Source organism: Strongylocentrotus purpuratus, unplaced genomic scaffold, assembly GCF_000002235.5.
Source record: "Strongylocentrotus purpuratus isolate Spur 01 unplaced genomic scaffold, Spur_5.0 spur5_scaffold_18, whole genome shotgun sequence".
Classification (NCBI taxonomy): Eukaryota; Metazoa; Echinodermata; class Echinoidea; order Camarodonta; family Strongylocentrotidae; genus Strongylocentrotus; species Strongylocentrotus purpuratus.
The window spans coordinates 5,594,679-5,621,275 of NW_022145603.1; the positions used below are offsets into that span (position 1 = coordinate 5,594,679).

General features: G+C 38.3%; 1 protein-coding gene across 1 annotated transcript in view; it reads right to left on the reverse strand.

Moving 5' to 3' along the window:
* Positions 1 to 1,888: 1,888 nt before the first annotated feature.
* The window catches only part of LOC100890280 (serine-rich adhesin for platelets), a 47,767-nt gene continuing 23,058 nt past the window's right edge, over positions 1,889 to 26,597 (reverse strand). The window contains exons 15-37 of the mRNA XM_030989433.1: positions 26,003 to 26,209; positions 24,298 to 24,411; positions 22,879 to 23,127; positions 21,925 to 22,116; positions 21,293 to 21,477; positions 20,490 to 20,673; positions 19,844 to 19,969; positions 18,494 to 18,589; positions 17,881 to 18,009; positions 16,952 to 17,080; positions 16,140 to 16,252; positions 15,459 to 15,678; positions 14,983 to 15,105; positions 14,369 to 14,488; positions 13,562 to 13,675; positions 12,472 to 12,738; positions 11,952 to 12,091; positions 11,048 to 11,279; positions 10,026 to 10,139; positions 9,374 to 9,518; positions 3,274 to 3,466; positions 2,268 to 2,330; positions 1,889 to 1,964 (exon numbers count right to left, since the gene is read on the reverse strand). Of these exons, the coding sequence (XP_030845293.1) occupies positions 1,923 to 1,964; positions 2,268 to 2,330; positions 3,274 to 3,466; positions 9,374 to 9,518; positions 10,026 to 10,139; positions 11,048 to 11,279; positions 11,952 to 12,091; positions 12,472 to 12,738; positions 13,562 to 13,675; positions 14,369 to 14,488; positions 14,983 to 15,105; positions 15,459 to 15,678; positions 16,140 to 16,252; positions 16,952 to 17,080; positions 17,881 to 18,009; positions 18,494 to 18,589; positions 19,844 to 19,969; positions 20,490 to 20,673; positions 21,293 to 21,477; positions 21,925 to 22,116; positions 22,879 to 23,127; positions 24,298 to 24,411; positions 26,003 to 26,209 (3,497 nt within the window). The 3' untranslated portion in view covers positions 1,889 to 1,922. The remainder of the gene's footprint in view (positions 1,965 to 2,267; positions 2,331 to 3,273; positions 3,467 to 9,373; positions 9,519 to 10,025; positions 10,140 to 11,047; positions 11,280 to 11,951; positions 12,092 to 12,471; positions 12,739 to 13,561; positions 13,676 to 14,368; positions 14,489 to 14,982; positions 15,106 to 15,458; positions 15,679 to 16,139; positions 16,253 to 16,951; positions 17,081 to 17,880; positions 18,010 to 18,493; positions 18,590 to 19,843; positions 19,970 to 20,489; positions 20,674 to 21,292; positions 21,478 to 21,924; positions 22,117 to 22,878; positions 23,128 to 24,297; positions 24,412 to 26,002; positions 26,210 to 26,597) is intronic.

Genomic DNA, 26,597 nt, shown 5'->3' on the forward strand with positions numbered 1-26,597 from the left:
AAAACCTCTGAGCTTCCGGGGCCGGCTTCGCCGCCGCCCCAGACAAGGATTAACAATCGAGAACGGTACAGCGAATCGTCTTCTTTCTCTCATAATCTTATGAAACGTGAAGCTTCCGCGCATTGCGCGTGAGGGGGAACCTGAATTCAGACAAGGATTCAGAGGCGAGAACCGTAATACTAATCTTTTATGATTTAATAAAACGTAACAGCTTCCGCACTTCGTGCGGGATGGAGGGGGGGGGGGGAACTTAATTCCGACAAGGATTATTTTCGAGAGCGGTACAACGAATCGACTTCTTTCTCTAATGATTTAATGAAAATTAAAAGCTTCCGCGCTTTGCGCGGGAGGGGGGAACCTGAATTTAGACGAGGATTAAGAGTCGAGAACTGTACAACGAATCGTTTTGTTTCTCTAATGATTTAATGAAACGTAAAAGCTTCCGCGCTTCGCGCGAGAGGGGAAAACTAAATTCAGACGAGAATTATTTTCGAGAACTGTACAACGAATCGTCATTTTTCTCTAATGATTTAAGGAAACTTCAAAGGGGGGAACCTGAATTCAGACGAGAATTTAGAGTCGAGAACTCTACAACGAATCGTCCTCTTTCTCTAATAATTTAATAAATCCTAAAATTTTCCGCGCTTCGCGCGAGAGGGGAAAACTAAATTCAGACGAGAATTATTTTCGGGAACTGTACAACGAATCGTTTTGTTTCACTAATGATTTAATGAAACGTAAAAGCTTCTAAATGAATCTAAATTCAGACGAGGATTATTTTCTAAAACGGTACAACGAATCGTCTTTTTTTTATGATGATTTAAGGAAACTTAAAAACTTCCGCGCTTCGCGCGGGAGGGGGGGGGGGATCTTGAATTCAGACGAGGATTAAGAGTCGAGAACTGTTCAGCCAATCGTCTTCTTTCTCTCATAATCTTATGAAACTTAAAAGCTTCCGCGCTTTGCGCGAGAGGAGGGGGGGGACTTGAATTCAGACGAGGATTAAGAGTCGAGAACTGCACAGCGAATCGTCTTCTCTCCTAATGATTAAATGAAACGTAAAATCTTCCGCGCTTCGCGCGGAGGGGGGGAGGGGGGGGGAACTGAATTCAGACGAGGATTAAGATTCGAGAACGGTACAACGAATCGCCTTCTTTCTTTTATAGTTTAATGAAACGTCAAAGCTTCCGCGCTTCGCGTAGGAGGGGGAGAGGGGGGGGAACTGAATCTAGACAAGGATTAAGAGTCGAGAACGGTACAACAAATAGTCTTCTTTCTCTAACGATTTAATGAATCGTAAAAGCTTCTACGCTTCGCGCGGAAGGGGTAAACTGAATTCAGACGAGGATTAAGAGTCGAGAACTGTACAACGAATCGTTTTGTTTCTCTAATGATTTAATGAAACGTAAAAGCTTCCGCGCTTTGCGCGGGAGGGGGGAGAATCTAAATTCAGACGAGGATTATTTTCGAAAACGGTACAACGAATCGTCTTTTTTCCCTAATGATTTAAGGAAACTTAAAAGGAGGGGGGAACTGAATCTAGACAAGGATTAAGAGTCGAGAACGGTACAACAAATAGTCTTCTTTCTCTAGTAATTTAATAAATCCTAAAAAATGTCGCGCTTCGCGCGAGAGAGGAAAAACTAAATTCAAACGAGATTTATTTTTGAGAACGGTACAACGAACCGTTTTCTTTTTCTAATAATTAAATGAAACGTCAAAGCTTCCGCGTTTCGCGGAGGAGGGAGGGGGAAATTCACCCCTCCCCGCACCTACCCCCCCCCCCCCGCATCATGTCACTGTTGGTTACCATTACGTACCAATATTTGGCTCGCAAAATTTCAAATTTGGGCCCCCCCCCCCCTAAGAAATCCTGGATCCGCGCCTGGATTGGCTAGTTTGCAGAAGTCACGTGAGAAGCTTTAGTTGTATCTGTAGTGCATCGGATTTCGTTCAACAGCGCTCTGTAAACAAATAATGTTTGAATAAAATAAAACATTAATGAGGAAACAGATTAAGATATCGCATTCATTTATTAGTATTTAAACGCTCAAAATATTTGTGTCCTTTGAAACAGGAGCATTAACAGATCGTCTGAAAGATATTCGGATATTCATATGACTAAATAAACCTTAAATGATTCAGTTCAGTTTATTTTATTTTTTTGCACGGGACCAGCGTTAGCCAAAGGCTGTTCTTCTGTAGGAAAGTTAATTTTTATCATATATACAGTGGTACAGAAGAGGTGAAGGGAATCAAAGACTTACATCAGTACTGCTCTGTCCATCGGTCACATAAGGAACTGTAAAGTTATCAAAGCCATCAGATCTCTGTTTGTTGGAAGAAAACAAAAGAATAAAGAAATAAACCAACAAAACTAAATTTCATTAATGAGAGTAGCCTCGTCTAGTTTCGTTGCAAAAAGCTTAGCAAATGATCTTATTATTGATGTTTGCAATTGATTGCATTGATTACTATGTGCAATTATTCGCAAAATCGATCGTACGATAAATTGCTGAGTCTTGTGTAACAGGCCCCCTGAAGACAGAAAATATTTTCCGCATAATCTGACGCAACTTACCAGAATGTTGAACAATATATCAGGGGCAGTATTTTAAACGAAGATGCGATATTTTATCTTAGTAAAACCATATTAATTGTCATTAAAAATAACAAATCGGACAAGTCATTGGTTTAAATATGTGCAAAGCTGGCTATTGCGCAAGCACCGGTGATAATAATAATAATACAAAATTAATGTTTGCTTAAATAGCGCTTAATACATCAGCAATTTCCGAGTTTCTAAGCACTTTACGTTATTACCCCGGCCATTGGATTCTGGCTTGCCCACACACAATGTATGCACTTTCTTCAGTCCCTGGGGAGTATTCCAACAAGAGCTACTAGGCTCAAATTGCTAAGCATACTACACTGGCTTTCGTATCCTTCCGGGTACCCTTTTAACAACTGGGTGGAAAGTGGCAAATGTAGATCAATGACTTTCCAAAGGACATTAGTGCCGTGGCGGGACTCGAACCGCGGACCTTGTGATCGACAGTCCGGTGACGTTATCCAATCAACCACAAAACCTCTACACCAGCTTTAAATGTGCATAATTTCAGTTTTGTTTTAGTTGTGACTATTTGTCTTTCCTTTTTTCATTCATGTTGAAATGAATTTGAATAAACTGATAAACAAATGACAGTTATGAATGTATGAAACAATAAAATAAAGAATGACAGGCAAAATGAAACAAATAATTAGCTATCTTACTTGATAATAATTTCTCTCTACCATGGGTCTGTCAATGCCTTGGTAACGTCTGATGCGATCCACGGCCTGACTGATTTCAAATTGCCGTCGACCAATAGAAAAGTCTAACGACCGATCGTCCGATGAAGGCTCTGACCACACCTCATCAAAGATACCCCTGTGCTCCGAGCGGTATTCATTACGTCTCCTTTCTCTGCTAGGGTACATGTAAGAGGGGTATTAACTTTTTTCCTACTTCATTTTTACAATAATATTTTTCTCATTCTTATATATACATTATGTAGATTGTTAACATTATAGTTTATTTATTTTTATTTATTTATTCGGTTTAAAAACATCAACACGTAAAGTTCAGGAACTCATAATGGTTGATTTACAATGAAATTGAATAGTATAAACAAAATTGAACCAACAAATATACACTTAAGAAGAACATATTATTTCACACACATAAAAATGTGATTGCAATACAATATACAACGGCTGGCTAGATGTGGCTAGACCAAGGCGAGATATGACAAGGAAATCGAAAAGAAGATAAATGACAAAAGAGAGAGAGAGAGAGAGAGAGAGAGAGAGAAAGAGAGAAGAAGAAGTGGTGAGAGAGCAAGAGAGGGACAAGAAAGGGGAGGGTAGAAAGAAAAAGAGAGAAGGTAGGGGGAAAGAGAGGGGGAGGGGAGATACGGAGGGGAAGTGAGGGAGAGAGAAGGAAGAGAGAGGAAGAGAGAGGGAGAGAGAGGAAGGTAGAAAGAGAGAGAAGAGAGACAGGGAGAGAGTGAGGTATAGAAAGAGAGAGCGAGAGAGAGGAGAGAGGAGAGAGAAGAGAGAGAAAAGAGGGGGAGAGAGAAGGGGATAGAAGAGAGAGAGAGGGAGGAGAGAAAAGGAGAGACATGGAGAGGGAGAGAGAGAGAGGGGAGAGATCTTTAAAAGGCAAAATAAGAAACAAGGTAGATAAACGTAGCATTAAAACATTAATACATTTCTTATACACATCTACACAGGAGAAGGCGCACCGGAGCGTTCTGAGAAGACAACAATGGATTGGCCTGCAACGCATCGTCGCGTCCGCTCCGAAGGCCACAGTGCGCCTGCACATGATGGTCAACATTTCAGCATTTTCAAGAAATTTAGAGTAGCTAAAATGTACAGGCAATTTGGCAGTAAATAGCAAAATATAATCAACACGCTTCCCGACAATGTTGTGCAAAACATGTAAAGCTAATTGTTAAAGAGTTGGCACCTCTATTAATTAATGGCAAAACCCCCATTTCTTCAATATTCTGGATCAGAAAAATACAGCTATAATAAAGTATTGCACCTTGTAATGGTTCTAAAGAGTCACAACATGTGAAGCTAATTGCTAAGTTGACACCTCTATTAATGGAAAACCCGCATACCTTCAAATTATTTAACAAATCAGAAAATACGGCTATAATAAAGTATTGCACTTTGTACATGTATCAGGTCTAAAGATTCACAACATGTGAAGCTAATTGTCAGGAGAAGTTGACACCTCTATTAATGGGGAAAACCCGCAAATCTTCAATATTATGAATCATGTATTAGAAAATACAGCTTTAATGAAGTATTGCACGTTGTTTCCGATCTAAAGAGTACCGGTACATGAAATACAATTCAATTTTTTGGAATTCACATTAGGTTATTGAGAGTCTTAATGACTTGGGGTAGAGGAGACTTTTTATAGCGTTGGGTACGACACATCGGTTCTAGAAACCCATCCTTCGATCTTAGGGGACGATAATTAGGTAGGGTGCTTCGGAGAGGTGGGAGCATCGAACTGTGCCTAGAGCTTATGGTGGACTTAGCAAACTTCTCAAATAATTGTTTTCGACGATGCTCAAGTGATATGATGTTAAGAAACTCGAGAGCATTTGCGTAGTCTGTGTAATTGTGGTAGCCAATGATAATTCTACACGCACGTTTTTGTATGCGCTCAATTTTGTTAGATTGCTGTACTGTGAGAGCTGGAGACCACACAGGGGAGGCATACTCCAGTAGTGGCCTGATATACATCAGGTAGACCGATACCAAGTCGCCGACAGGGGCTTTGTACTTTTTGAGTATACATAGCATATATAGTCGTTTAGCAGCTACACTGGTCATATGAGAAGTTTGCATGTCCCATTTCATGTCAGCTTGTACAATAACGCCCAATAGTTTGAGAGTATCTACACATTCAAGGGTGGTTGCACCAAGGTGAAAGTTCGGAAATACAGTAGGTCTTTTCAGGAATGAAACATTCATTATCTTACATTTCTCAGGTTTAGGGGTCATGCTATTATCAGTAGACCAAGTAGAGAGATTGTTGATTACTGATTGGATGTTAGAAGGTTGGGAATGTTTCCTAACTTCTGCAATTGTGAGATCATCTACATATTTCCATCTTAGTTGTGTATCAGAGGCAGCATCATTAATCATGACTAAGAAAAGGACCGGGCCAAGGCTACTGCCTTGGGGGGGCTCCACATGTCACATTAGAGAAATTAGAGACAATAGGACCGATACGAACACAGTGTGATCTACATTCAAGGTAACTACAAATGACTGGAATAAGTGATAGGTCTACACCAAGTTGGATAAGTTTCCTAACAACAACATTGTGATCAATATGATCGAAAGCTTTGGCATAATCAATGGCACATAGTGATGCAACATGGCCAGGCTTATCAGTTCCTTTTAAGATAGTGTCCACAAGACTCACAAGGTAGTGAGTGGTCGATGAGTTCCTAATATTTCCATACTGTTGACTGTCTAACTTGTGACTGATGTCGCGGGTAATCCAACTTGAAAGGAAGGTTTCAAAGATCTTAGCAAAGATAGGTGTTAGAGAAATGGGTCGTAATTGGTCGAAAGACTGACATGGTTTCACCTTGGGAATGGGCACTATGTTGGATAGCTTCCACTGGTCGGGGAAAACGCCGGATTGTAGGCACTCATTAAATATACGAGCAAGAGGATCAGCTAGTTCAGGTGCAAATTCTCGGATGAGTCTTGCCGGAAGGTCATCCTTGTACGAAGCCTTAGAGGGGTTGATATTCCTAAGCTTCTGATAGACCTGGTGAGCTTCAATTACAGGAGGTGGTCGCGGGGCAGGAAGAAATGCTGGCAGTGCATTGCGATCAAGAGGAGGTAGTGCCGAGCAGATTGAAGCGAAATGGTTGTTGATGTTTTCAGCTTGATCTGCAGGGGCCAAGTCACTTTCGGGTAAGGTAGGTCTAGTTTTCTTGAGACCTGCGAGGTGACGAATCTCCTGGTGCCATTTTCCCGGTTGCTGTTTCTTAAGATTCTTGACTTTTCGGGAGTAGAAATTTTGCTTGCACTTAGCAATCTCTCTTCGAACTGTATCTCGTAGGGTTTTGTACAATGGGATATTACCTAGCAGATAAGCTTTCTGACGTTGTGAGATGATCGTAAGAACTCGGTTGGTGATCCAGGGCTTATCATCAGAGCGACGTTTAATGCAGGTTGGTGGGAAGATCTGGAGGTAGCGAGCTCGAAGTGATGAAGCAAAGGACTCTACCATTTCAACAGCATCACGACATTCGTTGAGACAAGTCCAGTTCTCTGATGTGAGCCACTGGCCGAAGGTACGGATGTTGGAGTCCCTCATAGGCCGAATTGTCGTCTTACGTGGCGCAGAATTAAGAATTACATTAATAGGGTCGATGATGATGGTTCGATGGTCACTAGTTGAGATGGGGCTGTTTACAACAGGTTCCTTGTATAAATCAGAGGAGTCAGTGAAGACTTTATCTAAGATGTTATGACCTCTGGTGGGCTTCGAGACGATTTGTTGGAACCCTAGCTCGTCAAGAAGAGGAGCAGTGTTAAGGTCGTTGAAGTCACCTAAAATCATGAACTTCGCATCGGGATGTTGTGACTTTAAATGATCAACCATAAACTGCAGGCTGTCAATAATTTCATCTTTCAACGGAGACTGGGGAGGGTAGTACACAGCACATAAAAACAGAATACGAGTTTTACTGAGAACCAGCTTTAACCATAGTAACTCTAGATGGTTGGGAACAAGGTGTGATTCGATAGGTGTGGCTTTGAAGTCGGAGCTTACGTAGATGGCGACTCCACCACCTTGACGGTCATTACGGTCTTTGCGATACATGTCAAAACCAGAGATTGATAATGCACTTGATGGAATGTTGTCGTTTAGCCAAGTTTCAGTTATAACGGCTACTTGCGTCTTATTAACTCTCATAGTTGCCATAAGATCGCTGTGTTTAGAGTTCAGGGATCTTAAATTGGCTAGAAGTATGGCTGGCAATTTGTTATTGAGTTTGTCATAATCCTCCCTCTGAACGGGCACCAAGTTATACAAGTTTGATTTTGTATTGTGGCAAGAAACTTGTTTTCTACAGGAACTTATAAGCACGGGAATAGAACTTTCATTCTTTTGAGTACGTACATACTTTTCATGTGGACACAAGCGTACCTTGTCATTGCCAGTCCTTTTCCGAATATGCTGACCACCTCTCCTGCTTCTCATGTGACTTATACCTAATTCCTTAATGCGAGTATAAGTATCTTGCGAAAAATGATCCGTCCCATAGCTATGGCGAAGAGAGTACAAGGCTTGCCTAGTATAGCACACACGAGATCTATTGCTACTTGACTTCACAGCACAAGACATTGACAGAGTGCGTTCATCCATGGTCACTCTATTCATCCAGGATCTCAGAGTAGGTTCATCAATTGATGGTGATATTAGCATAACAATGCCAGCCTTCTCAGCTACATGCACTGTACTAAGACAGTGTATCAAGTACAGCATGCAGATAATCCAAACTTGAGCAGAAAACATACTGATTTTACTCCAAAGCAGAATTGTCAAATGATGTGAAGATTGGCTAGTAGCTTGACAACAACTAGTAAAAACACATGACACTGTCTCTGAATGAAATATTACTCTGGATACAACGTTATCAGCAAATAATTGTGGAGGTGTGGCAGCAGCACAACAGCGCCCATTTTCATGTGAAATAATAATGTGAGAAACAACATGTAGAATTTAATCGGCTGTTGTTTAAAGGTAAAGACCAGTTATGGTCATGCAATTGCATTGTGAAAGAAACGTTGTGGAATCGATCAGAAAAGGTTGATCATCTAGCATCTAGCATATGCAAGGTTCTGGAATCATCAAAATGATAAGAAATTTGGCCCATTCTTCATAAAGTTACAAGCACTATACACAGAAAGATGTATATGGGACTACCCTATATCTCTCACAGACCATGAGAGAAACAAATTTACCAAATATATGAATTAGTAGGCGGTTTCCCGGCAAATTTTTTATCATCATGTATTAGTCAAAACATATTCTTTCACATGATTGGTAATGAGAGCTTCCATTTCATTTTTTGAAATTGGGGCGTTTCCAATACTGGTCTTTACCTTTAATCTATTTTCTGATCTCCTATTGAATGTCAATGTCTTTTACTTCCACGTACTCTTTATTTGAATGGTTTGCTAAATATATCAAGAAAACATTGTGAATCACGCTGCCATTGTCATGTCATTATTATTCACATTCTCATTATCATGATCAATATCGCTGTTAATTGTAATAATTGCCATAGTCACTGGCATTGGCAGTCATTATGTCATTATACCGCCATTATCATTATCACTGTTACTGCATTGTCGATGTCATTGTCATTGTCATCATCACTATTCAATTCAATTTAATTCAATTTATTTATTTCGCATCATAAACAAAATAAAGTATGAAATCATACATGAATAAAACATCATAGGCCAGGACCCCTAACAGCAACTTGTGCTTGTATTGGAGCTCGTCACAAGTTAAACATAATAATGAATCAGATTGCAGAAAAATTATTAGTAACAAGGTTGATATTATAAACAAAAACGGCCATTAAGTATAACAAGTATCGACCTCGTTTATGGGTTATATGAGTAGATACATCATATAACAAACACCCAAAAACAATGCAAAGAAAGGGAAGGGATGAGAAAGAGAAATGTGACAAAGGGAAAAGGTGGGAATGAGAAAGAGAAGAAAGGGTCTACTTATTATTATCAATGTCAGAGTAAAATAGCTTACCCCATCATAATCTTATTTGCTTGATTCCTACGCACTGTATGAAGCATGATAAAGCATGTACATACTACGAAACAAAGTGCTCCTGACATAGCACCAATTATGATGCCTATTATAGCACCAAGTGATAAGCCACTTCTACCAGAGTCTGTGGGGATATAAGAATAATGTAAAGATAATGAGTTTAAAGATTTGGTACATAATTATGAAAGAGTAAAAATTGGTATTGAAGAAACTCAGATAAACGTAGAAATAAGAAATGAAGAGCAGATAAATATCATGCAAAATTTATTTGACTGTAGAAAAGTAAAACAAGTGATATAAGATTAAGTTGAATATCAAAAAGTCCTAGAATGATGAAATTGTAAAATAAGGACAAACGTGTACAACGAAGTTATTAAAAAGAAAACGATAAAATCATGGAGACATATCAATTAATAGGAAGTAAAATTGAAATAGGTAAAATGTTGTTTTTTTTAATCTTGTCAGAATCATCTATAGGGAAGTAAAAAGTAGATCTCGTTTTATTCAAATCAGACGTTTTGCTGCTCTTTCCTTACACTTTCTCGATGTGAGTTGAAAGTTACATTACAAACCAAAATCGCATTAATTATGTGTATTCAGTCTTAGTAGCACAATGTTCTTCTAGGCTTACCTCTCGAACAGTCCTCCTCTGTGTAATCCGTTGGACATGCGCATGTAAATGTCTTGAATCCATCTGCGCAAGTTCCTCCATTTTGGCACGGATTGCTTTCACAGCTATCACTACCTAATAACACATAGCCAAAGAGAAATGCGCGATTATTAAAGTAATAAACATCCTAGCGATTCTGGGCAATATTTCTCTTACAATATCATGACTTTTTTCCAGTTATTTAATTAAAACGTGAATATATCTTGATATGACCAATGAATCATTGGTATTACTCTCGTTATTCTATCGTCATGTCAACATATTTTTCTTCCTTCTACTCATTCAGTTAAATCCGACCTCGAGTATAAGATCATAATTAACGAAAGGAAAAAAGACCCCAAACTTAAACCTCAGTTACATCAACGGCATCAACAACTTACAGAACGAACGAATCATTTCATTATCCTTGGTGGCCGGGAATAGGTCTCTTTAAATTTTAAAGTTTAAACTTTAAAGGTTGAAAAATGTTTTTTATGTTTAAATGGAAGCTAGAGCTAGGCTAAGATTAAAGTTCCATGGTTTAAATTCGACATTCGCTTTGTACTGATGAACAAGTGTCAATGGATTATGTATCCTAAGGAGCTTGCTAAGACAAGAGAGGAAGTAATGGCGTACGTGGGAAATGGCAGAGGGAAAACTTTCACAGTTTAGACCAATCGTATTCCCCCCACAATTCAACAAAGGAAAGTGGGGGTGACTGCCTGCTATCCCCTACGTTTAAAGTGCCATTTGTTAAAAGCCTGCATCCTGTAAATAAGGCGGTTAAAGGTAGTATTTTTTAATTGATTGAAATCTTGATATTTTTAATATGTTCTGGTTATCATTGTGCCACTTTTTCGGGTGCATATAGATTTTTGTAAAATTGATATTTTATAGTGATATCCTGTTTCCCAAGCCTTTGTTGTATTCCCAATAAATTGGTTGACAAACAAATAAGTAACACAGGAATGAAGACAAATGAAGCACTACATGAGTGTACTCACTATCTGAGGCGAATTCTGCAACATAGAGGTTCTCATTGAGATATGTATAAGTCCCGTTACCAGGACTCAGCTCAGCGGCTTCTCCACCAATACTATCTGCCGATGCCTGCGATGTGGCCTCGATAGTAATCAGAAGGTCACCGATCACGCTACCGTTTCGGAATGAGAGTACGTCACATGTAATGCTGGTTAGTTGAGGCGAATTTAGGTTCATCCTCAAATAGGTTGTAGTCTGTGAAATAAATAAATTCAAGGTGTCTCTTGTATTAAATTTCATTCTGAGTGAAATAATTTGAGAAAAAAAACATGAGATGTTGATTTTTCACTGAATGAGGATACTCGCAAATAAACATCTGTTTGCATGTCATGTGGCACTAACCATACTGTTATCGGTCTGAGACTTTTAGTTTATTATGTTTTATTTCTTAAAAGTTCTAAGGACAAATATAATTTCACTATTCCCCCCCCCACCCACACCACACACACACGCACAAACACACACGCACACATTGACAACCATAGGCATAATAGGGGCATTCTAAAAATATCTGACACTATAATAATAAATAATAATATGGATATTTATATAGCGCCGGTATCCGCCAGGCTCTGACGCTCATGGCGCTGTACATACATGTATTACTATCACAAAAATATAACATTCTTAACTAAAATAAAGTAAACTAAAACAACACAAATTATTACGCTACATTGACATGATTAAATAGCACTGTTTAGAAATAAACGAATATCATATTACTTAACAGGAGACATAATGCCCCAGTTCCATTTAGAGATTCACCATTCACGTATGTAAGCCTTTTTTATAGATAGGCTACCTACGTGTTGTTGAATTATCATCATTGATTTTCCTCGTGTTATAGTGCAACTAAGTTGTGCTTACCACACCGCAATAGATAGTTTCCAGTTTCATAAAGGCATCTGAGTTTTGGTCTTCAAGTTCTTCTGAGAATTCAAGACGACTGTCGTTTCGTCTGTTGGCTGTGATCTCAATCCTTATGTAGCTCGTGAATTGTTCGACTTCTGCGTGCAACAAGGACATTGTGAGGGTAGAGGTGAGACCTTTATCATAACCACTAGCCCTTCTTAAAGCGTTGAGAGCCCTGACTTAGCCCCCCAAAATGATGACACAATTTAACTTGAATTACATGATAATGTGTAAGAGGATGTCATTTTGGTTTGTTATTCCTCTTGTAAATGTGTCATGCGTAATTTGTACTCGTATTGGTTTCTCAAAATCAAAATTTCTACATTAAGCAAAGAAGTAGCGAACTTCAAAACAAAACAACAGCGACAAATAAAACTGAAGATTAGTCAAGTATTAAGGTAAGAAGAATAACGTTAGTTGCAAATTGAAATCTTTTCATTTCAGTAATATCAAATCATTTAAAGGTTGAACATACCAGAAGAAGAGGAGGTTGTCTTATATGTGGTTGATTCATCTCCTGTTCCTTCAGTCGTTGGTCCTCTCGTAGCCATGGTTTCGCCATCTTCTTCTGTTGTGGTTAGACCAGTTGTTGCAGTTCTAGCTGAATCCATAGTTGATGTAGAAGTTGTACTGGAAAAATCGGTTTGGCCTTGCGGCGTTGGAGTAGTGGGTTGCGTGGTTTCGGTAGCTGCCGTTGATTCTATTACTGTTGACAGAGGCGTTCCTTGGGTTGTGGGAATTTCTAGAATAATAAGATTTTTTTTTGTAAGTTGTATCAGTAAAATGAGTAAGTTACATGAGAAGGAAAAAAAGATACTATGTGACATAATCTCCGAAAGACACAGTACTTGCAGATAATGTCTGCGTTTCTAAAATTCAGCAAAGGTCGGTTGATATTTGCACTTTTACCACGAACACTTCTAATCTGTAGTGATACGAAATAGTTTGGCATAATGTTTAGATTCCACGAAAGGTTCTTCAGACGCTGATGTTATTTCAGGTTCTTCAGTCACTTCCATATTGTTCCATTCCATCCGTTTTTGTCAACATTTGGAATGTGAAGAGCTTTTTTTCCCTTCTCCTTTTCCACCCGCTAAATAGAAGATTTTCGGCAGGAAAATTTTAAATACGACCCCCCACACACACACACACACACGCACGCACACACATACACATAAACAACAAAAAAGCACACTATTCAAAATGGTCTCGCAATGCCCATGTTTATGGCCGAACCGATCATCATAGTGTTGAGCAAGAAATCGATTCCCAATGCTAAGTAGAATATTTTGAAAGGCGAATTTTGTGAGGACCACCTCCTTCCCGCTTCATAATGGTCTACTGATGCCCATGCTTATAACTTATCATCTAATAACGTATTGAGAAAAGAATACCCCTTCCTAACCGATCATCATAGTGTTGAGCAAGAAATCGATTCCCAATGCTAATTGGAAGATTTTCTGCAGGCAAATTTGGTGACAACCCTCCCCCTCATGCCCCAAACCCCTCCTACTCCCTCAAAATTGTATAGTGGGACTCTTCATCAAGACCTATCATCAAATTACCTGTTGAGCAATTGAATTCAGTATAACCAGGAGCGCAGGTGCAGTTATACATGTTGATTCCATCCGTGCAGGTCCCACCATTAGCACATGGATTAGATTCACACTCATCAAGTTCTGCATGCACAAACATGAAACGTGACAAACAAGGAATAAAGAGAATGAAAGAGCGGATAGTCGAGAGGAAGAGAAATGGATAGGAGAAGGAAGGAAGAATGGAATATCAGAGGGAGGGATGGAAGGGAGAGAGGATGTAAAATAAAGTGACAGTAGTGGAAGATATTGATAATATAGAGAGGGCTTAGGATGATTTACATGAAGATTTGTTTTTTAACATTTGTATTGTATAAATGTGGGTAGAAATATTCTTGTAGATATACTTCGTCTTGGCAGACATGGTAAAAAGGGTCAACTAGATGCGCAGAATACTAATTTTAACTTCGGGCAAATTACCTTGAAGTCATCCTTCTTTGTCTATACAACACGCAACCTATTTTAGTCGGTACAGACTGAGAGGGCTGTAGAAGCTTCACAGTTTGTGTTCACATTCGATTGCCAGGGGAATAATGAATGATTTTAACGACGGGAATAACTTTAATCATGGTTTGACACAGGAGCAATCAACGAATGTCCCAGAATACCAAGCAAACTATTGCCCTAAAAAGACGAGCTTCGAAATTATTTTAATTGGATGTTATGTCAGGTTTTAATAGCTCATGTAACATTTTTCAAAACTTCTGCATTGTCTTGTTTTTTAGTCCTCACTTATATCTTGCTTTTTCAATTGAAAAAAAAGTAAAAGAAACTTACCATTGCATGTGAGCCCATCATCATGAAGCTGAAACCCAGGAAGGCAAGAACACGAGTAGTTTCCCGGTGAGTTGATGCACGTCTGATTGCAATTTTGAGCTCCGAGGCATTCATTGATATCTGAAAGAAATACAAGAAAAATGGGACAAGACAGTTTCTGAATTATTTCATGTAACTTCCGATGATAATTAGTATTACCTTCGTGATTTTTCGTTTTACTGGATCCTTTTGAAGACCGGTCGTGCAGCATATGGGCTACCCAGCTTCCTCCTTTGGAACTGTATATATTATACGACTACTACTACTACTACTACTCCTACTACTACAAGTGCTACTACTACTACTACTACTACAAGTGCTACTACTACTACGACGACGACGTCGACTAGTACTACACAGCTTACAACAACAACAACAACAACAACTACCCAAGCTACTACTTCAACTACTAATAATACTACTACTACTTCTACTACCAGTACCACTACTACTACTACTACTACTACTACTACTACTACTACTGCTGCTACTACTACTACAGCTACTACTACTTCTTCTTCTACTAGTACTACTACTACTACTACTACTACTACTAATGGTATAATAGTAATTACCTGAGCAAGAATCGTTTCCTGTTCCTTCAAAACCCTCATTACAAGTGCAGTAGTAGCTTCCATCAGTGTTTGTACAGTTTCCGTTACGGCAAACATCTGAAGATAGGTCACATTCGTCGATATCTAAAAAAAAAAAAAAGGAAAAGGGGAACATATACAATATTTCATGTGCATTAATAATAAGTGACCAATAAACCTGCGTTTCAGAGCATGGTGTCCCACCAATGAGGTATATGATTAACCTTAATCATTGAAACCTTTACACAATATGTGCTTGTTTTCTAAAATAAAGTTTAAATTAGTTTAAGAATTAGGTTATTTACAGCAAATGAAGGGAAAACCTTTGGGGTTCTTTAGTGAAAGGGAGACGTTTTTTGCTATCCCCGTTTGCAGCTCTTTACCTAGGTTTTGTAACTGAATATATTATTTCTAACATGCTTTCAGCGCCTTATCAAAAATAAGTGGTTTCCTCTTACCTTCCTGCATGACTTGATGATCTGGGGCAATAAGTCGTGATCTCGGAAGCAATTCCATGAAAATCTGCTCTAGGCTGGAATCATCCAAGGATGCACCAGGTTCTACGTCGACCCGGAAGGACATCAGAGCATAATTTCCGGTCAAGGTATAGTTATGTACAGAAACAGCCTGCAGTGTGTCGTTACCCAATACTGATGATGTGTTGAGGTAACGCAAGACCTGAAAAAACGATTTATATATAACAATTCCATGAATTCATTATTTAAGCTTTAATGGGAACCTTGCTCTGACTAGACTAATGTTTCGGATGAGCTTGACATGACATGAACCCAAGAAAGGCTTTAACAATTTGTACAATAATTTTGTTTTTCTTCAAAAAATGAAAGTCTTCAAAATGTCTCTGTTAATATTTTATATACACGTAAGTTGAATTTGTTTTTGAAATGAGAAACTGTATATGCACAGGGTATCCTGTTATCTCATCAATGGCTTATTAAGTTAAGTGTACGCAGTAAGGGGAAAAGAAATAATTAATATCTTGTTTGACTATAAATGATTGTAATTTGTCAGATTTTAAAAAATTAGTGGACAACTAACTTTCACATTAAAGAAAGGAATACTCCGAATCATAAGTGAAGCTTTATTTACGTATTCAATTGTATTTATCCGGATTAACTTACATCTTGGGCTAACTGACGCTGGTTATCTTGCGATTCGACCACAGAAGGATACGATTCAACGCTTAATCCACTGATGAATGTAAGACGAACGTTGAGTGATAACGTCAGCGCGTCTATTCAATTACAAAATTACAAACACAAGAAATAAACTGTGAACAGACTCTTATGCTAAATTAGTGGGATAATGATCTAATCTTTAAACCACAATGTTAAAAAAATAACATATGTATATCTTTGTCTAGGGGCGGGGACACACCTCTGCCCTGAAAGTCATCATGCAAGTTTTTAGTTCTTGCAAGCGAGCGAAAAAGTGAACAACTATGGTGGCACTTTAATACGGTTTAGGGTTATTTCGTCATCAATATACACGGATATGAAAAGCAATGTACTTGATTGTGAATAGACTGTAGTCATTTTGTGAATGTTGGTATTTTACATTTCGACCTCCCCCCCCCCCCCCCCCCCTCCCCTGCGTATGCGGATCCGCTCCGTAGTAATAGAGTCCTCATTAGGAATACACGGAATAGATATGTTGCTAAATTAACAACTGATTGAAAGGTTTATTTGATTTGTATTACAAAACATACAAGAGAGATTCATTCTTTGACAATTTGCATCGAATTTCGTTGCCTATTAGGGGTGTCTTCATTTTTTTTTAGATTTGTTCCCATAATGTTGATCCGCCCTGTAAATTGTGGATAAAAGTTTTTCTTCCGATTACATGGCATAGAGATGTTGCCAAATACGAAACAGATTTCAAGGTAATGTCGAATTATCCGGTTAGAAGGAAAAAAAAGGAAATAGATTCATACGTTGGCAGGTTCCATTGATTTCTGTTGTGTCCTCCCTACACACGCATGAGAAGTTACCCGGTGTGTTCATGCAAACATGATCTAGGCTGGACTCGCAGACACCCGTGCCCGATTCACATTCGTCGATATCTGTTGAAAAGGGCACAAAGGGAGAACAAGGTTGTATATTTAACGAGAGACATGCCATAACGTTAATTTAGAGGAAGCATTAAAATGAAGGGCAACACGTTTAATTAAGTGATTAAGGTAGCTATTACTTTTTCTTGAATGAAGCCGTTACCCGTATCAAAATTACATGACCATTCCCTTTCTTATCTTTTCTTTTTCTCTTTTTTGTTGTTTGTTTGTTGCAGATTTCTGTTTCATGCTCTGACATGTTCCACCATGCTTACACATTTCTGGTAATGTTGCAATCTGTAGATTTAGAATATATTTATTCTTGTAAAACTTCAATATTGTTTTAAAAATTTGTTTCATTTATCTGTAATATTATATGCAAGGCACTGTGTGGTATATTTGTTGTCCCGTATTGTTGTATTTTTTTCATGTCCATGTAATCTGGTACTTATATTTATCTTTTAATCATATGTCTTAGGTCGGCCACTTTATAAGGGTCACTTCCTTTCTGGCCGCTACCTACCAAGCAGCATCTATATTGTTGTATTCTAATTGTTAAACGAACTATTTTTTACGATGTATGTTATATTTCTTAATTGCTTTGGAGAAATCAAATTGAATATATATATGTATATACTGTATATACATATTAGTGGATAGGGGGGTTGGAGGCTCGAGGGCTAGGGGGCTTGGGGATTTTGCTTTGATTTCATCGCTTAGATTCAATTTTAATCAGGAATAGGGGCCTTGAAGCGTTTTTGTAGTGGAGATTCCCCCCCCCCCCCCCCCATTGAGCCCCTACTAGTTGATACCTTGACATTCTTTAGGGGAAGAATTGTCGTATCCGGAGTGACAGGTGCAGTTGTAGTCTCCAGGCAGGTTGATACAGGTTGAGATTTCACGCGGGCATAGGTCCACATCAGATGCACATTCGTCAAAATCTGATGAGTAACGAGAAATCTTTTTCAAATAATGGATTTGAAGCCGGAATTATATATAAAAAGGGCAAATCTGATATCAACAAATCATTGTCATGGAACTGGATTCAAAGAGAAATAATTGTATTGAGAGGAGAAATAATTATTACATTTCTTTATGCTCTATCACATTGTTAACATTCTCTTCTCTCTCTCTCTCTCTCTCTCTTATCCTCTCTTTCTCTCTCTCCCTTGTTGCTACCCCTTTCCTTTTCACCGCCTCTCTCACTCGTCTTTGTTTAAACGGTCGTTTATAAGAATTAAACAAGTTAAAATATCCTTTACATTTTTGTTCTCTCCTTACCCAGGTTTAGGACTGCTGGTAAAACATGACGCATATCTGTTATCGATCAGCAAAACGAATATTCCACCTCCACCCCCATTTAAAAAATAATCTTTGACCTAATTTTGTTCCCCTTGAAATCCAGGTACAGCCATCTTAACATACCTGAACACGTTCCGTTTTCGAGTTGAAAACCAGGCTCGCAAGTGCAGTTGGCAGATTCGGTGGAATTCCTCAGAGCTTCATCACAATCACTTATCTCTGTGACAAGATACAACAAAATTTCGAGATTACAATATATAAAATGCCATGAAGAAAAACGCCGGTAAAGCCGTGTTGAAATTAAACAGTCATGTAAGAGCTGAGGACATTTCTCCTAGCATATATTATGGTAATTGGAAATAAACCAACTATCACCGTCAATGGGTTATCCTGTGAAGATATATTAATTTTTTTTCGAATTATTTTATACTTATATTTATACGAATAAAAATGAACCAGTCATTCAACCAGTTATTCAATGGAGAGATATCTTTATGGATTATTTAATAAGTTATCATCCATGATTTTTTCATAAATATTTCTTTTCAGGTTGTGGTTTAGAAATCTGTTTTGACTGATAAGTTAGTATAAGGCCTAAAGTTCAGGTAGGTGTTACGGTTAGGATACTAGTTAATGTTACAATAACTGATAAATTATTTCTTTCTTGGTCATATGCCAACCTCCCTCTGACAAGCTTTAGAAAGTTGAGTTGTTTTTTATTAAAATCAGAAAAATGAGAGAAACAAATTATTGAAAGTTTGAGAAATATTCAATAAAACAAAATGAGAAATGTGTAAGATTGTCATGGGTGAAACACAAATCGGCAACATTGTGACGTATTTTGCGAGCCTCTTTCAAATTTGCTCTGTTCAGAGAATTTCATAAGATTTCATTTTATTAGTTATTGATGACGGGAAAAAATCGTTTCATACTTGGGTTCAGTGCATACAAGCATACAAATGTACCTGCAATGGTTATATTTAGGCTGAATGTATGCTTGAACATTTTCTTGAGGGAAAATAAGTTTTTTAGCAGAGGACAAATGAGTGGGGGCCTCGCAAGATACGTCACAGAGTCACCAATTTGTGGTCGATTGATCACACCTTCAATCCACTTTTTAATTCTTCTATTCGTTTTTTGCTCAAATTTTCACTTCTTTGTATTTTTATTTGTTCGCTTTTATTTAAACCAACTTAATATCAGAGTGGACTTTCCCCTCTAAAAGATCTTCTTATTAACCTTTATTCGGAAGGCGAAATTTCAACGAAAAAAAAGAAAGTTGTTTTTATGGTAGCAACGTGTGTGTGTGTGTGTGTGTGTGTGTTGTATGATATTCATCGGTTTCCGGGACAACCGATGAATATCATACAACACACACACACACACACACACACACAGCCCCCACACCCTTATTATCAACGATGTTGCTCTTACAAGTATTTACTTTTTCAGAGATTAGTTTTGTTTACTTACCATCACAAGAACGTTGATCAAGGGCAAGAATATAACCCGTGTTACACGAACACGTGTAAGAACCTAGATTGTTTTCACAATTCTGTTCACATTCATTCGTATCGTTGGCAGCACATTCATTGAAATCTAAACAAAGCAAGATAAAAAATGATACGAAAATGGCTTGTAGCCTATTTCAATTATCCTTATCATACAATGTCATGTTCATTTTAGGAGGAGAATAATGTGTGTACATAAGCTCATATCCTTTACAGCTCATTTTGTGTATGTTATTACCAAAGAAAAAAGTCAATCAGTCCCTTAATAGTGTCCGACAGTGCACAGTGAAGTCTAGAAAGCAAACGGATTTCCTTGCATAATTTGAATACTACGACACTGCTAACGTTTAAATTGTACATACATGCGTGACATATTCATAACTCATACAAAGTTCTACATAATTTAATACTGGCTGCAAAAGGGATACACTACCTTTAAATCAAATTTACTTTAACTCACTTACTTACCAGGCGTCTTAATCCAGGTTTTTTTCTTTCCCAAATGCATTCATCTTAAGTTAAGGGGTTTTTTAAAAAAAACGAAGAATTGTTACTCGAAAGGGGGAGAAATAGAATATGTATGATAGGCCTCTTTAAATCAAGCTCACCATAGCAAATGGTACCATTGCCTGAGAGCTCGGGTGGACAAGGGCCGCATGAGTACTCTTCGTCTGAAGACGGAGGCTCATCGAAGCAGATAACCCCCTGGTAGCAGGGCGTACCCTCACATGAATCATAGTCTACGTCACAATGATCACCTGACCAACCACCAGAACAGTTGCACGTGACTACCTGCAATTTGATTCGTTCGATTTGATATGCTTTATTGATAAAAATGTACATTAAAAAAGCAACCAGGCTGAAACAGATTGAATCATAAAAGATTGATACAAACAAAACATTAAACATCGATGAACACGTCCGACTGGAAACTGGAGCCCTGCACGGGATTTGTTAAAATACAATTATGTGTAGATTAGATTACAAAATATGAATGGCAACTCACAATGAATAATCAAGGAGAGAATAAAAGAAAAGAAAAAGAAACAAGAGAAGAGATCGCACGACCCCCGAAAATTCACCCGTCGGAAAATTGAAAGCAAGGGTTGTCTCCGCTATAGCGTTTAGGTGTGTTATTTCCTGAGATGGTTATGCGCGCGACATAGAAACAAATGTCGCAATTTTTTCGCGGTTTCATAATAACCTGAGTTTGTGTTTGATTGGTCGATGTGCATGATCCATTAGATTACTTGAATCCCTCACACCATCATAACATGTAGATTTACTCAAAAGAGGAAAGAGGGGGAGGGTTGACGGGGAATTTACCACACGTAATGAAATATAGGGATGATGATATTCCGTAATAATCAGAGCATGTGTCCTAAAACTATGACTATACCAATATACTCACCGCGAATCCGTTGGCATTTAGATCCTGCCCCTCTGCTTGGTTGTCGAAGTCACACACGCCTTCGTTCTCACATCGGCATATCAAGACCTTGTATGACAGCGATGTCTCTGCTCCTCGGTCGTCCTTCACAATGATCTCGATGGATGATACATTCAGGTCAGGTGGTGTCCAGGTCAAGATACCATCTTTATGAGAGAGAGCGAGAGCGAGAGAGAGAGAGAGAGAGCGAGAGAGAGCGAGAGAGAGACGAAGACAGTGGGGAATGGGATGGAGGAAGAGAGAGAAAGAAGGAAACAATGAAAGGGAGAGGGGAGACCACGAGAGAGAGAAGGATAGAAAGGAATAATCATCGTAAAGAGAGGGAAGGGGAAGAACAACAGTGGGAGAGGAGCGAAAAGGGGGAGAGTGAGCGCGAGACAAGGAGAGGAGAGAGGGAATAGAGAGATAAGGAGACGGAAGGGAGAGAGGGAGAGGAGGAAAGGTCAATATAAGGTTCACTCATCAACAGATCAATCTTAAATTTTAGCATTGTGTCGCATTAATCGTTTGAAAAATTATCAGTTTGATTTATCATCAAATAGACTTTTATGATATTTTTTAAAACAAATTCATAAGCAATAATTTGTCCATACCGGAGCTGATATTTGCGCCATCTGGTGCAGTATCGTTGAATGTAAAGAATACCTCATCTTCTTCGTTAGGGTCGTGTGCAGAAATATCCAAGGTTACGGTCACGCCCACTTGCATAAAGAGAACCTCCCCTTCTTGTAAAGCATCTGTCTCGCCTATCTCTACCACACTAGTTACGTTCGGAGGAAAATTATCTAGAGAGGTAACAAAAAACGTAATATTTACAAACTTTACATTTATGTAATTTCAAAGAATATCAAGTAGCATTTCGAAGCATCATTGTAGACTTTCAAAAACAAATTCACACTCGTATAAACATGCTTTTGCCATTTTAAAACAAAAGGTATGACATTTAGAAATTATGAACGATAGGCACACATAGATAATGCTACTAGGTTTCAACTGATAATTGAATCCTATCATTGGCAATTCGGCATGTTCGGAGGGATGAAATGCGGCCATATTTTAATCAATTTATAGGTCGTGATGTGTAATACAAAAATCTAAACAAATCGTATTTCGCCTCTTCTTTGACTGGTTTATTTTCTAATGTTAAAGCAATAATGCATAACAAATATTATTGGGATTGGATGGGATGTACGTCTTTTGGTCCATTATGTAAATAATGATAGCCCAGGCACTAAATACACTGTCTTGGTCTCAGAATCTATAAGATAATTGCTCATTTGTTTCTTTGTTTGTTTTACCTGACTACTAGGAAAGCATGTGTATGCTTGTTTTATCTCCGAGAGGTAAGGATTAATGACGATTAATGCTTTATCAAAGGGCACTAACGCATTGAATTGATTTCGAAACCGGAACCTCCCGGTTACGAGACCTCTGCTCTACCACTGAGCCATTGCGGCAATTTCATACATTCTGACATGGCTGATTACGAAACATCTTCTGATCTCCCTCAAAGTATCAAAACGGTGCAGCATATTGCCACATCTCACCAAGGTTTAGGAGGTCATTGTCGAGTTGGTTCCCGGTGGTCATAGTTTGTTGACCCATCTCTGGACTCACAGCGAGGTAGTCGAACAGGCACGCCTCGTCCTCCCCGCAAGCCTCTCGGGCTGCCTGGGTTCGGTCAGGGTCGAGAGCAAGCAACTCGTCTAGGAACATTGGTTTGTAGTCGCTAGGATTGTAGTAACTCCAATTGCCATCGCCGTATTCAAACAGCGATTCGTTTTCACTGATCATCCCTAAGAAGTAACAATATCAATGTTAACATATTGTTAATGGAAGGTTGGTGAAGATAAAGTAATGCATTTATTTACATGACTGGAGAATCTACATCACCATCATCATCACAACCATTATCAGATCAATTTCTCATCCGTTTTCCTTAAGACAATCTATCAACCTCTTTATTTGTTTACGTTTCTCTTTTCCTTTTTCCTTTCTATCTGCTGCCCACCAAATTAGTAAAATGGACAATATCATGCAAAAATTAAATTCCGAATGGAAAGTTCGTCCTTCGCTGATCCTTGTCATAATACGAATCCAACACAATTTTGCTTTAATTATTTGAAAGAAACAGCGCATACTTAAACAATGAGCTTTCTACGTAAATACTTTCTTTCTTTACTTTTGATTTCATGTTGATGTGAATTCATGACTGTTAGGGTGCGTTTATGCTTGATTTTGAAGGTAAGTGAGCGATCTGAAACGCTCATCGTAATCGCAGTTCCACGGTGTACTGTTTATGCTCACTTCTCTGGCTCCTCCAGGCAATTCGAGCTGGGTGGCCTTCGGTGGCCTTGCAGCTGGATTCGCAAACCTGCACTGCGCATGCTACGTAGACCCACTAGACAGTCCGTTTAAACGCGTTTACAAATGATTGTGCGTTTATGCCTCCCAGAATCGCCGATTTTGCAGCATCGCCGATCGTAAACGCACCTTTTTGTGAGTTTACGATCGGCGATCGTGATCGCCGTTTTTCGGTGATTCTACAAAAATGAGAAAGGACGTAACCGTGTTTTGAACTAAACGCGTAATAGATGCCTGATTCTGGCCAAAAAAGTTGAGCATAAACATACCCTTAGAGAGAGATTGATGCATTACAACCTCGACATCAGAACATGCCAACAAGTGTGAAAAAACTGTCCTTCATATATATTAGCATATGGGGAAACAAAATTATTATATAAAAAATATACTGTCCTTATCATCAATCAATAATACTGTACACGATATCTTTTTAGGATAAAGAAATATAAATGATAAAAGACACCCTTATGCTGCCCCGAATTGTTACTTAACGATACATAACAACCAAAAAGACACTGATTTTACTATATCGAATACATTTGGGACTGATCTCAATAAACACTAAGACATGGTTTGACAATTAAACTATTTGGAAAACTTACATGACTGTCCAAACTGAAATATTTCTCTGTCTGTTAAATTTCTTCCAGGCAGATCCATTAACAATGTTCCATTCCTGAGCAGAAAATCATCTGATTTATTCCCATTCACATTGCCTGGTTAAACACAAAGAAAAAAATGTATCACAATTTTATATATTTTTTGGTTATTATTTCAAATTGTACAACGTTGAATCTTTATGTAAATCATATTAGCATATTCATGGGTTCCATCTGGAACTTATACCTATTTTGGGGAGCTTTAGGTTTTCATGCCGAAAACTTATAGGAAACTGTTTCGAAACCCATATAGAATGGACTTAAGGACTAGGGTTAGGGACAAGGTTAGGAGCAGTGAAATGATAAGGTTAAAGGGATAGTTGAGTTCTGTTGCAGAGGGCGCTACACAATTTTTTTTTTTGTGAGATAATGAAAAACTGAGTTTCAAATTTGAAAGAACATAATATTTAAATGACAAAATCGTCTTTCTTTGATCATAATCGGTTCAGAGACGGCTAAAATATAACGATTTCTAATACTTGTGTACCACTACAAATATTAGATATTTTGAAAAATTTGAAAAAAACTTTGAAAAAAAACGAAATAACGCCTTTTACGTCGTATTTCAGCCAATGCCGATGATGGTGTTCTGTTGGCATTTTCGCGTTGCTTATATTACCCACAATTAGCCGGCTCATGTATTGTTATTTGTAATTAAATAATTAATTAACGGTCACCATGTTTTTTGGAAAGTGGAGCTAAATTGGTATGATCGTATTGGCCAAATTTCACAAATTTGGGGGTCTAAAATTACCTTCATAGCAAGTTTAGGTTCTAAAAGGGCACTACAAATGTCATAGATAAGAATAAGAGCAATAACCATGCACTTTGGCGGCATTTGCGGTCTGAAAACAGAACTCAACTATCCCTTTAAGGGTTCCGGTCTTATTTCCTAATTTGAGTTTAATATAGGATTAGGGAAAGATCTAGAGTTACTTGATAATGGGCTTCTCATTTTTGTCTATAAACAGTAAGTGGCGCCATTTACATATACCTACAAAAGAATTAAATTAGTCTGGGATATGCTATGTATTCAATATTTTGTTCACACTCATTATTATCTGAGGGGTCCACAATTTACAAGCTTTGCTTTTCAGTGGACCTCTCCATTTTCTCAAAATATAAATGCAATTAAGTTTTAAAATTCTTTTTTTTTTTGTCTTCCTAAAATGTATAAATTATTATTAAAATTTGTTTATTACCAATGTAACTATGTTTTGTATACATTTTACATTGTATTCGTTATTATTTATTGTATTTTGTTGGAAATGAAAAAATAAAAATGAAATGAAATGAAATGAAATGTCTCTTAGCGCTTGAAAGAGATAACTGATTGAGGGCGTATTTTACAGACGTTTGCAATACAGCAATGACTTTCGAATCCTACCGGGTTACCCATCAATTTGATGGTCTGATGGTTTGTTTTTACCCCTCTGCTAAGAAAGCATGTGTAGGCTTGTCAGCATCCGGGGTATCTACGGCTATAAGTCCTCTCCGAGGGCCCTGGTAATGAACATTGATGCCTTACCTACGGGAACTAGCGCATCAATAGGTTTCGAGCCCTGGACCCGCCCCATACGAGACCATTGCTCTACCACCGAGCCATCGCGCCTGGGTGGAGAAAAGCAATCTAGATAACATGCCTTACCGAGCAGACCCCTTCCGGTTCCATTCTGCGCATACTCAGAAGGGACCATGACACCCAGATCTAAGATGCCGTTCTTGAAGGTCACGGTGAAGGACGAACTGGGATAGCCTTCTGGTTGGAAGAGCGCTGTGACCTTGATCTCACCTTCAGAGACAGTGTCATTTTCCGCGGAAAGGATGAAGGTCGAATCCCGTGAGTCGATTCCATCTACATGAGAATGGATACATTTGTTATTTGGTTCCGATTTAATGTTAAAAGTCACAAAATAGATACGATGGAAGTCGAATTGAAGGAGCGAAATTGCTCTGAATCTGAAAGGAAAGATTTGGTTCGATTTTTCATTAAAGAATGATAAAAGCCCTACGGAGGATAGGGTGAAAGTTGAATAATCCGGATCGAATGCATCTGCACATATTTGGATATATTGGACTTGATTTCCATATTTACTTGTATGTAAGCAAATACATTTATATTTCATAAGACAACATTTATTTGGGTTCTTAATACCAATCCTTGCCTGATATCAATCAGAAGGTGTCCATTTCCGTACCAGCGATGGAACAACCTCAACGAATGAATGACCCGACATCCTCAC